Genomic DNA, 11,438 nt, shown 5'->3' with positions numbered 1-11,438 from the left:
TTGCATAGTAATTTGCGTCATTTGCATACAGCGCGGAGGCTGTGGCGCTCCCTTACCCCTCGGAGTCAGAAAAGTTCCCGAAGGAGCTCCGTCCCCTCCCCGGTTCCCCTGTCCTGTTCCTCCGCGCCACCAGTACCCGTTAGCGCACCGCACCCCCGCCCTCCCTTGCAGCCCCTTCCTTAAGCTCCTGCACCCCGCCCCGCCCCCCGCTCAGCCTGGCGCCTGCCAGCCCCGACCTCCATCCCAAAGCCGAGGGCCCCCTCTGCTGTCGGCCGCGGGTAGGGCAGCCGCAGAGCTCCTGGGGCAGAGAGGAGGGGCTCCCGCCATCGCCCATCGCCCCACCCTCCGAATTCCGGAAGGATCCAGGGGGTAAGGGTAGAGTCCAGAAGGAAGGGGCAGCAGCGGCCATCCCCTCAGGCCCTGCTTGCCCACACTGGGCTGGGTGCTCAGGGGCAGCTGCTTCCCAGGCCGGTTCTCTTGAGGTGCACCCCACACTGAGTAGCTTTATGGCTGCAGTTGCTAGGAGAGCTCACTGCAGGCGCAGGGCAAGCCAGCACCCGCCAAGTGTCACAGCAGCCCGCAACCACCCCGGCTGCCCTCCCCCACACCAAGACCCCCGACTTGCTCCAGTACCGGTTCTGGGCGCTCGCAAAGGTACAGCCAGGAGCCTCTATCCAGATCGCCCAGTTTCAGCAGAGGCCTCCGCAGAGCCCTGCACACAGACACACAGGCACATACACTCACAGGGACACGCACTCACAGGGACACGCACAGACGCACACAGAGACGCAAAAGTACAGGGCAGGGGAGCATTGTGCCCCCACATGCCACCTCAGTCCAGCGGGAAAAGTCTAGGTAAACGAACACCTTAGAAACCACTGTCCCCTGCTGGCCCTCTTCTCCCTAGCAATCCTTAGGTGTCCCTGGCCCTCTGTTCATTCCCCTTACCCCCACCCGAGTCCTGACTTCTCCACCCACCACCTTCTCTTCTTCCTCCTCCTCCTCCTCCTCCACAATACTCACAAAATACTCATAGGGGCCACCGCGGCGACATCTGTGTCCCAGGACCCCCAGCCTGCAGCTGGCAGGGCTGCACAGCCCTAGCCCCCAAAACCTGACCAGACCCAGGTCGCTCCTGCCTAGAGCCAGCTAACAGAATGGCAACTTTGACAACTTCTTTATTGAACCAAAAATCAACACCAAACAAACTCAGGAACAGGAAACTGAAATAGGGCAGGTGGGGCACGCTGACCCTCCCCTTCCTCCTCCCCCATCTTCCCCTGGAGCAGTTGAGGGTTCAGCACTGGGGAGGGCGTCTCCAACCCGTTCTGGTGGGTAAGGAGGGTCACCCCTCTCCAGGGAGGGGACCCTCACAGCCAGCCCCATCTGTAGGGCCCAAAGAGGAGTCAGGGGCTGAGCCAGGGAGTCCTGGAGCTGCCGGGGGCCAGCAGAGGTAGCTGAGCATCCCGGGGGCTGCAGGGGGCTGACCAGATGCGGCAGAGGAGCTGGGACAGGGCTCCTGGCCTGGGGGCATCAGGGAGGCTTGGAGCTGGTGACTCACCGTCACCAGGGACTGCAGGTGCTGCAGCAGGGCTTGGTGGGGACAGGAAGCCCTGTGGAGGTTCTGAAGATTCGGGAGGCCAAAGCCACGGCCTCCCGGTGCTGCTGACCAGGAGTGCCGGGACTGGCACCAGCCTGGTTCTGGGGGCTGCTGTCCTTGTCCAGGACCCTGCCAGGTTCCGGGCTCTGCCGACAGTCTCCCCCTGCCTCCGGGGACCCTCTGCCAAGCAAAGGCGCCCCTGGGAGCCAGGCTGCCCCTGCCCTGGGCCTGCTGCAGGGCGCCCCCTGGGGCAGGGGAGCCCTTCGGGGCCACCTCTGGCCGCCTGTCCTCTGGCTGGTAGCACCTCGTCTCCACTTTCCTGTTGAAGGAAACCACCTTGCGGAGCTTTCCCCACAAGGGGCTGGCGGCGGCTGTATCTGGAAGCCCCTCCTTGGGGAGCAGCACGGCCAGCAACAGGCTTGAGTGAGTGGCTTCCAGGCCTGGGAACAAAGGAGAGGAAGAGGGATGGGGAGACCCGAGGCCTGGCGGGGAGAGCACGGAGCCCCCAGGGTGCGTTCTGGCTGCAGCAGGTGTGCAGGTCGGATCCTGAGAGCCCAGGAACAGCTGGGGCCCAGGAGGTGACAGGAAAGAGGCTGTGTGAGCCCCTGGCTGGGGAGGTCATGGATGGTTTGCCCTCAGGACCACGGGGCTTCAAAGTCTACCTCATTGTTCTAGGAGACCCAGCCCAGAAGGGTCATACCCTGCATTCACGAGCAGGCGCAGGCCCAGTGCCCCCACCCTCACCCCGCAGGTGACTTCCTGAAGCTGCACTTGGCTGGGGGGGCGGTATCCAGGCACAGAGGCCACGCCTGACCCAGCACAGCGATGGTGAAAACCCCTCCCTCTGTCTTAGATGACATTTCCGTCAACTGTGGGTCCTGCACCAGGGTCAAATGGGGCTATCCCAGGAGCTGCTATTCAGAGATGCCTCCTGGAGAGGCAGGATGGTAAGGTGGTTAGTGCCCAGTTTCTGGAGCCAGGTTGCCTGGGCCTGAAGCCTGGCTCTGCTATGGACGGGCTGTGGGACCCTGGGCAAGTCCTTGCCTTCTCCCTACTTCAGTCTCCTCATCGGTGAAATGGAGACTCTAACAGTACCTCTCTGACAGGTCTGTCTGGAGACCCAAACAGTTCCTGTACTAAAGCTTTTAGAAGAACGGCTGACATCCGGGGATGAGCTCTCCTTGCTGCTCTTACCCCACCACCAGGAGTTCCCTTCTGAGATGTCCCGGCTTCCCCTCTTTGAGACACAGGTGGCCGTGTCAGTCTGGTCACCAAGAGAGGGGAGGCAAAGCCAGCATCGTGGCACAGTGGGTTGAACCACAGCCCGCAACGCCGGCATCTCACATGGGCACCGGTTCGTGTTCCGGCTGCCCCACTTCCGATGGCTAATGGCCTGGGAAAGTAGCAGAAGATGGTCCAACTGCTTGAGCCCTGGCACCCACATGGGAGACTCGGATGAGGCTCCTGGCTCCTGGCTTCAGCCTGGCCCAGCCCTGGCCACTGCAGCCATTTGGGGCGTGCACTAGCGGATGGAAGACCTCTTTCTTTCTCTCCACAGGCCCCCTGCCCCCTGTTCTGTAACGCTTTCAAATAAATAAATATCTCTCTAAAAAAAAAGAGGAGAGTCTGGTATTGGCACCGAGGCACTCACCTGGGCCTCCCAGGGGGCGCAGCCTGGTGGGCAGGGGCTGGAAAGCAGGCAGGGGCAGCAGGACGACGCCCACCTGCTGCACAGCTGCCAGGCCGTGGCGCTGCTTGTTGTTGAGGTAGGAGTAGAGCAGGCGGCAGTTCTGGGTATCCCGAGCCCCGTGTGGGCACAGTCTGATCACGCACGTGTCCTGTGGGGTGCACAGAGCAACTGAGGAGCCACTGCCCTCTGTCCCTGTGCACACCCCGGTGCCAACCAAGCCTCTGAGAACCCTGTGAGGAAGTGGGTCCCACTTCACAGAGGAGGAAGCTGAGGGACCTGCTCGGGGCCACACAGGCCCAGCTATCTCGAGCCAGGCCTCAGCTGCAGAGCAGAGAGTGAGGGAGAGGGCTAGGGTGCCAGAAGAGGGTGCCCAAGAGGGGGCAGTTACCTTGGCCTTGGCTGGGTCGATGCTGGCCAGAAGGTCCCAGATGGTGTTGGGGGGGATGCAGCCTGCTGAGCGCAGGACCTCGGGCAGAGCCTGGGGGCCGGGCAGGCCAGGCAGTCAGCCCCCAGCTTCCCAGCCGCTTGGCAGATGGGCAGGTGGTGTCCCGGGACCCTAAGTGCCTGGCGTGGCCAGTCTCTGGCACCTCCCACCCTCGTCCAGCAGGTCAGCTGATGGTTTAGTCGCTAAAACCCCCCTCAGGCCCAGGGAGGCACCAGCCTCCTCTGCGGGGGCGCTTCTCGCATTACTGGGAGCCCTCCACCCTGTGTGTGTCTGCAGGAACAGGGCTGGCATCTTACCTGCACCCACGCCTAGCACAGGGTCAGGCAGGCACAGAAAGGGGCCAGCGCCTTGTTTTAGAATTAGTAACACAACGAACAGACCAGTGAATGGACAGGAGTGACAGTGGATGATGGGGAGCAGCGTGCGGGGGAGTCCCTGGGGAGCAGGGCAGGTGCACCTGGATGAGGTGACAGCTGTGTCCCAAGACCAGCTGGGCCGTGACCCGGAACCGCTTGATGGAGAACATGTCAAGCGCACCCTCCCAGGGCGGCTGGCTAGGCAGGGCCTTTGTGGGTGCAGCGGGCATCTGGGGCCTAGAGGAACAGAGAGACAGGGCTAGGCAGAGAGTCAGGGCTCCCCCAGCACCTCCTTTCTCTTCAGAACAGCTCCTGCATCCCCACGGTGGGGACACTGTTCCACACCTGGTCTTGCACAGGGGGACCAGCAGGACAGGCGATTCGATGCCCCCATTGCATGGACTGGCTGACAGAGGCACACAGACAGAAAAGCCCCTCCCGCGTCTGCTGCCCCATCTGGGGGCTGCTCCCGCCAGCCCTGCTGAGTTGCCCAACTCCCGGCTCCCTGTCCCGCACCTGTCCCGGGGCTTCGGGGGAGGTGTCTCCCTGGCTTTGGGCGTCTCTGTGGTGGCCACGGGAGCTGGGCTTGGGGCTCTCTGGAAGACACTGTGCTTGCCGTTGCTGGTGGCTTTGAAGAAGCCTGGCAGCTCACTTGCGGGATCCCAGTCTGCAAAGAGCAGGGGCAGGAACTGAAGCAGGACAGGCAGGAAGAAAAAACGCTGGCGTGTCCTAAAAGCCAGGGTTTGAATCGGGTTCTTTTTAAGGTGCCCTGGGGCACAGACATCCCCACTCTGCCACCGTCTCCCCAGGCCACCCGGCCCTGGCCCCAGCCTGCCCACCGCCCGGGGCTGTGTCCCCCGCACCCATGCAGATGCGGCAGTGGGGGTCCAGGAAGTGGTGCTCGTGCTGCTCCGTGGTGTCCTCGGCCGTGGCAGGCAGGGCTGGAGAGCTGCTGCAGTCCACGGACACCAGGGATCCCTGGGAAGCAGAGGAAAGAGGCTGGGAGTTGGGAGGCCTCCCCAGGGAGGCAGCCTCGGGGACGTGGTTTATTTCATTTCCTCAATAAGATATACAAATATATATATATATATATATATATATATAAATTACAAAAATACCATGAGGAATGAGGATTTGGCGCAGGGTTGAAGTCCGCATCCCACACGGGAATGCCTGGGCTCAAGTCCTGGCTCTGCTTCCAATTCCAGCTTCCTGCTAATGCACACCCTGGGAGGTAGCAGGTGACAACTCAAGTACTTAAGTCCCTGTCACCCATGTGGGAGACCTGGGTTGAGTTTCTGGCTTCTGCTTCAGCCTGGCCATTTGGGGAGTGAACCAACCAACTAACTAACTAACTAAACAAACAAATAAATAAAATACTCAGGGGCAGGAGCGGGGGGCTGGTGCCAGGAAGCCTGCTGAGACAGCGCAGGGGCGGTCAGCCCTCTGACTATGGGCCTGAAGGGACCACAGAGGCTGCAGAGGTCTGCAACCAAGAGGACTAGAACGTTCACAGTACACTGTCCAGCAACTCAGTGTACTCACCCCCCCCCCAAGGAAATTAGTTTAAAAATCTGTAAAATACAAGAAATTATTGAGGATGAAAATAACATGAATTACCAAAAAATATCTGTAAATACTGTGAACTTAGAAAATTTTGAAAAGTACTGAGAAATATTTTAAAAAGCACCCCTTGTCCCACCACTCAGAGACAACTGTGGGCAGCCTGGGCTTCCTGTACCCGTTTTCCTGCACACGGGGCCGCCTGGGGGCCTTTCACAGAACTGCTGGGCTGAGCACTCAGCTGTCCAGCCACCTGCAGGTTATCCGCTCCCCGTGGACACTGTACCGAGAGCTGCAGTGTGTGCGCCACCCCCACTGCTCCGCCACTTCCAGGTCACCACCATTGCAAACAGAGCTGTGCAGGAAGCGTTTTCCTAAACTCTCAACTTACTTCCTTAGGACAAGGCCTCAGAAGCAGGTGATGGAATCAGCAAGACTGAACCTTTTAAAGACTCCTGGGGTGGGTGTTTGGCACGGTTAAGACGCCCACATTCCATATTGGAGTACCTGGGCTCGAGTCTCAGTTCCGTTTCAACCCGGCTCCCTGTTAATGCACCTGGGAAAGCACTGGAAGATGGCCCAACTGCTTGGGCCCCTGCCATCCAAGTGGGAGACCCAGATGGAGTTCCAGCCCCTGGCTTCAGCCCACACCAGCCCTTGGTGTTATGAGTGTTTGGCAAGTAAGTCAGCGGATGGAAGGTCTTGCTCTCTGTCTCTCCTCTGTCACCTAGCCTTTCAAATAAGTAAACCTTTAAAAAAATAAGACTCTCGATGCCCATTGCCAAATCACTTTTTTTGGTAACAGAAGTGGCTTTAAATACAAAGCCAGCACTGCTTTAGGAAGACTGAAGACGACTTTGAAACTGCCTCCCGCCTCACAGACACCCGCACAGCAGGGCTGCCGCACGGGCTCAAGTCACACAGCTGCGCTCAGGTCTCGGCCGGCCACCATGCACTAGGCGACTATGGGGCAAATGCCGCTGGGTCCCTCATCCTGGAAAGGGACATGGTGACAGCACCCACCCATCGGGCACTGTGAGGGCTGAATGAGGCACTGTTTGTGAAAGAGACACACAGAGGGTGTTCGGCGCTCTCTCCCCCACCCCTGCCCTGCCATCTGCTCTCTCCCCCACACTCCTGTGCTGAGGTCTCCCCAGCTTATTTAGGGAACACGTCAGCCATCCCAGCAAGGGTCCCCTCTGCACAGGCCATGTCTCTCCTGGTTGCTGGCAGTGGGAGGGGGAGCAGGGGTCTCTGTCATGTTCACCGCCTAGAGCTACGCCTGCCAACCAGAAAGGACATGAGTGAACGAGTGACTCAAGGCCCGGCCCTACACCCTTCTCCTGGGCACACAGCGTGGCAGAGTGGGATGAACACAGGACCCACGCAGGGGCCAACCACAGCCAGAGTGGCCTTCTTCTGAGAGTGACAGGTGGGAGCTGCGGGAGGCTCGGGCACAGGCTAATGGGACCTGAGGCTGCTGAGCCACTGTGCCAGGTGCCCCATGGAGGAGGAGGAGCCTCAGGGGAGGAGGAGCCTCGGGGAGGAGGAGCCTCAGGGAGGAGGAGCCCCAGGGGAGGAGAAGCCTGGGGGAGGAAGAGTCCTGGGGAAGGAGGAGCCTGGGGAAGGAGGAGCCCTGGGGGAGAAACCTCAGGGGAGGAGGAGCCCTGGGGGAGGAGGAGCCCTGGGGGAGGAGGAGCCTGGGGGAGGAGGAGCCTGGGGGAGGAGCCCTGGGGGAGAAGCCCAGGGGGAGGAGGAGCCTGGGAGAGGAGGCTGCAGGGTACACAGAGCAGAGATTCCCAGTGACAAGAGGAGACCCGGACTCCACTCACTGCCATTGGCTCCAGGACCCAGGGTCAGCTCCTACAGCCCTGGGCACTGGGTTGTCCCTGTTTGGGGCACCTATGAACCAGTCTGCTGAGGATGGGGAGCCTCTGTTCCTCACTTCAGAAAGACCACTGCCTGGACCAGTGTGGCCCCCCAGGTTCCCAGCCAGAGATCTGGCAAACGGCTGTGCTGGAGATGACCGTGTCATAGGACTTAGCACCACTCATGTCGCTCACGGCCTTGGGGTGAGGCCAAAACCTAGAAGCCTCTGTCTCGCTGGATGGGCCCTGGGCCCTGGGCCGAGGATCACTGTCCCCGCTCACCGTGAGCAAGGCGGACTTCAGAGCAGCCAGAGGACCTGCGCGAGGCTGTGAGGCTGGCAATGGGGGGGACTCTGGGCACGGGTCCTGCTAGCCCGAGCTCAGACTCCCACTTACCACCAGGTCCTCCAGGGCCAGTGTCTGGTCGAGGTCCCGCGGGATCTCGACTTCTCCCTTGTGGGTCAGCTTGGAGGCTGGAAGGCTGCTCAGCTCCTTCTGCTGCTGCTCGATGACCTCCAGGACCTGCAGAGGTGGCGCGGCCAGGCTGGGGTCTGGGATCCCGCAAGCCCAAGGAGGCCCCTCGCCTGCGGCTCCCCTTCCACACCAGGCCTGTCCACACTTTGCTTCTGCCATTCCTTTTACCCTCAGCCCTGCCTCTCCACATTCCATCCACTCACTCTTCAATTCACTTCTCCTCCAGGGAGCCCTCCTGGACTCGCCTTTCCCCACTAATCAGTCTGCCTCTGACTGTACCTCAGCTTTTGCCCTGAGGAGCGTACAATGTAGGGGAAATGGTGCAGGTTCAGAAGCCCGGCTGGGTGGCTACCAAAGACTCACAGGTACACGGCCTTGGACCAGCACCTCGCTGAGCAGAGCCACAGGCGAGCTGTCCTCTGGAGCTAATCAAGGACCTGAGTGACACAATCCCCTGCCTGGTTTGTCTCTACAAAGCCACCTGCTTTGCCTTTCCAAGGAACCCTGGCGGGTGGGGGGCTAAGCCCTCCTGGCAGGGCCCTGGCAGGTGGGGGGCCAAGCCCTCCTGGCAGGGCCCTGGCTTCCCAGGGCCCCAGGCTTAGTTGAAGGCTCTGCTGTTGTCACCTGGCAATTCTTACTCATTGAACAAAGGGTCCGCAACTTCAGGTTGTGCTGGTCCCAGCCCCACCCCCACTTATGTAGCCAGTCCTGCTCCTTGGCCGCCCACAGGGCCAGCACAGAGGCTCAGCGTATGGTGGACCGATTCACCCAATGGGCTCCAATCATTCGTTCTAACCAGTTCATGGCTTCCAGGGCCTCATGCCCAGCCCCACCCCAGCGGCCCTGTCCCTGCCCCTTCTTCTCTCACCGGCCACCTGGCACCAGGCCAGGATTCCCCAGAGCCTGCTCAGTGCTGCACCTGCCTGCCTGCCCCAGAGCAGTGCCCAGACAGGGAGAGCGCCATGGACACAGGGCATGCTGGGGCACAGCTGTGAGGTGCAGGGCCTGTGGAGCACCCCACCTGAGCCTGGGCCACCAGGAAGACCCCATGCAACCATTTCTGGGCCTTCTGAGGATTGGAAGAGAGGGGGCCCTGGGGTGTCCCCCATGGGTGGCCAATGCCCACCCTGGACTCCAGAGGCTGGGCCGTCACCAGGACCCGCCCCACAGGCCCAGCTGCACACGACACCCGGTGTCAGCTCCCTCCAGAGCCCTCCGACCCCAAGCCCTTTCATTTCGGCCTCTTTTCCTCCTACTTTCCTCCCGGGAGGCTCTCTCTGGCCCCCTACTCCCCCTCCCTGCCTTCTCTGCTTCTCATTCCTTTGTTCCTGTCCCTGTCCCTCTCCCCGCCACGTCCTGTGGCCTCTCCTGCCGTGGCTCTCAGCTCACCCTCTTCTCCTCCTGGTCCCGCCAGCGGGACAGCTCCTGGGGGGCCAGCTGGATGGAGCTCATCCGCACCAGGTCGTGGGGGGTGACTTCACCTTGAACCACTTTGAGAAAGAGGTCCTGCAGGGGCGGGGGCCGGAGCTGCACCGCCTGCTCCGACACCCCCACCCCGACATCCGCCTGGGGGCTGGGCCACCTCGGGGAAGGGCCAGCCCCACTCACTGGGTTCCTGGGGTCACGCAGGTTGAAGAGCAGGCTGCGGTACTTGGTCTTGTAGCGGCAGTTGGTGCCTTGTGTGAGGGCGAACAGGGCGGCCTCGATGCCCGTGGCAATGGCCTCCACTGCCTCCTCGCTCAGCACCAGGTCAGGAAGCTCCTGAAGGCTGTGGGCCAAGGGCAGGGCAGTGGGCACCGAGCCCAGGGTGGGGGGGTTCCCAGCACACCTGGGCCCCAGGGATGCAGGGGCACTGGTTTTTCTGCAGGAGCCCGGTAGTTCTCTCTCAGCCTGAGGAGGAGGCATCCACTGTCCACTCTCAAGGGGCAGCAAGGCCAAGACCGGGGGCCTGCCCAGCACCATGCCCCAGGGCCAAAGCAAGCCTGGAACCCAGCACCGCCTCGCTCTTTAGCCCCTGCTCTGGGATGCAGCGGGCTCCGGCTTACCGACTCCTCAGCGCCTCGTGGATGGCACGGACCACGGTGCCTTGGACCGCCAAGTCCAGCGGGAGCCTCTCCTGCTGGAGCCGAAGCTGAACTGTGGGGAGACAGCCACAGACGCTGGGTGGTGAAGGGGGTGCCCAGGCAGTGGGGGCAGGGCAGGATCGAGGCGGAGGATTCAGGGAGGCGAGGAGGGGGCCCCGCCCTCAGAGGCCTGGCCGCCCCCAAGCCCCACCCCGTAAGGCAAGGACCACAGGCTGATGGGGCACAGCGGGGGCCCAGCAGCCTCGGGCAGCCAGGAGGCGGCCGGCAGGGGTGTCCACCGACCTTCACCCGAGCCCTCTGCTCCCTTGGGTAGGGCGTCCTCTGCTTCAGCCTCTGGTGGGCCGCACTGTGGGGACCGATGAGGAACCTCTGGCCCAGGGGACGCAGCTTCCCCAGTCACCACCCCACCCCCACGCGCTCCAGGGGCCGCCACTCTTATGTCCCCGACACCCAGCCTCAGAGCTGGGCTCCCTGAGGGGCAGAGCTCGGCTTCTTGGGGGATAGGAAAGGTTAGAGAGGCCCCTGGAGTCCCGGAGTTCAGGAGATGCCTGGAAACCTGGGGGCAGCAGCTCAGGATGGTCAGTCCAGCCCTCTGTCCTCTGGTCCAGCCCTGGAGTCCTGCAGCACAGGCCACAGGGGATCCGGAGCCCAGGCTAGCCCACCAAACAGGAGCTAACCCATGTCTGGCCATTCGGCAGTGTGACCATGAGCAAGCCGCGGCACCTCCCCGAGCCTCAGCGGCCTCTCTGTGCGTCATGCGAAGGGGCCTCTCCCTGCAGGACCAGGGACCTCACCTGAGCAGGAAGCCTGCTCTGTACCTGGCAGCCCGCAGGGCCCCGAGCCAGGGACCTTTCCTTCCGTCTGCGCCGTCGGGCAGGTGAGGCCGAGCTGACTTCCATCAGGTCCTCCAGGGCCTCCGGCTTTGGCGGCAGCTGGCCCCCTGCCGGGCGATGGCTGACAGCCCCCAGGAGCTGGAGCACTGCCCCGGGCCCCAGCTGTGGGAGACACGAACCCTTCAGAGCGAGCCCTTCCCCGTCAGCCTCCTCGCCTCGCCTGGAAGCCCTCTTGGGGCTGCAAGCTCCAGCCCAGGGAACAGGGCTGGCTCGGCCCCTCTGTGTCCCCCAGGCCTGGAAAAGGCTCGCCACACAGCAGCACTCAGCAGGCATGTCTGTCCTCCTCCCACCGGCTCACCTTCCTCTGCAAGGCCAGCCACAGTCAGAGGCATCTGGACCCCGGGCCAGGGCCCTTCCTCCGGTCCTGACCGGAGACGCACCTCATCAGGATGGACACACCCTGTTCTGACGCCCCCTCCCCCTGCTCAAAGCTCTGCGTTGTGTTTTTTGGGGGTCACTGGCTGC

At 62.2% G+C, this 11,438-nt stretch overlaps 1 protein-coding gene across 1 annotated transcript; it reads right to left on the bottom strand.

Moving 5' to 3' along the window:
• Positions 1–1,171: 1,171 nt before the first annotated feature.
• On the bottom strand, positions 1,172–11,069 carry SPOCD1 (SPOC domain containing 1). Its single transcript, XM_070077006.1, has 11 exons — positions 10,899–11,069; positions 10,363–10,426; positions 10,042–10,132; positions 9,605–9,764; positions 9,386–9,502; positions 7,919–8,044; positions 4,955–5,069; positions 4,608–4,758; positions 4,193–4,328; positions 3,679–3,768; positions 1,172–2,040 (listed from the first exon to the last, which is right to left on the bottom strand). The coding sequence occupies exons 1-11, from the start codon at positions 10,977–10,979 to the stop codon at positions 1,564–1,566; spliced, it is 1,608 nt and encodes a 535-aa protein (XP_069933107.1). The 5' UTR covers positions 10,980–11,069; the 3' UTR covers positions 1,172–1,563.
• Positions 11,070–11,438: the final 369 nt, after the last annotated feature.

This window comes from Oryctolagus cuniculus, chromosome 7 (genome assembly GCF_964237555.1).
Source record: "Oryctolagus cuniculus chromosome 7, mOryCun1.1, whole genome shotgun sequence".
NCBI classification, from domain to species: Eukaryota; Metazoa; Chordata; class Mammalia; order Lagomorpha; family Leporidae; genus Oryctolagus; species Oryctolagus cuniculus.
This window is presented reverse-complemented; position numbering and strand designations above follow the sequence as displayed.

Coding starts and splice junctions, on each gene's coding strand:
- SPOCD1 (XM_070077006.1), bottom strand. CDS start 10,979: ATGGAAGTCAGCTCGGCCTCACCTGCCCGACGGCGCAGACGGAAGGAA. Junction 9,503..9,604: donor TGCGTGACCCCAGGAACCCA/GTGAGTGGGGCT, acceptor CCGCCCCTGCAG/GACCTCTTTCTCAAAGTGGT. Junction 5,070..7,918: donor TGGCCCTGGAGGACCTGGTG/GTAAGTGGGAGT, acceptor TCTGCTTCCCAG/GGATCCCTGGTGTCCGTGGA.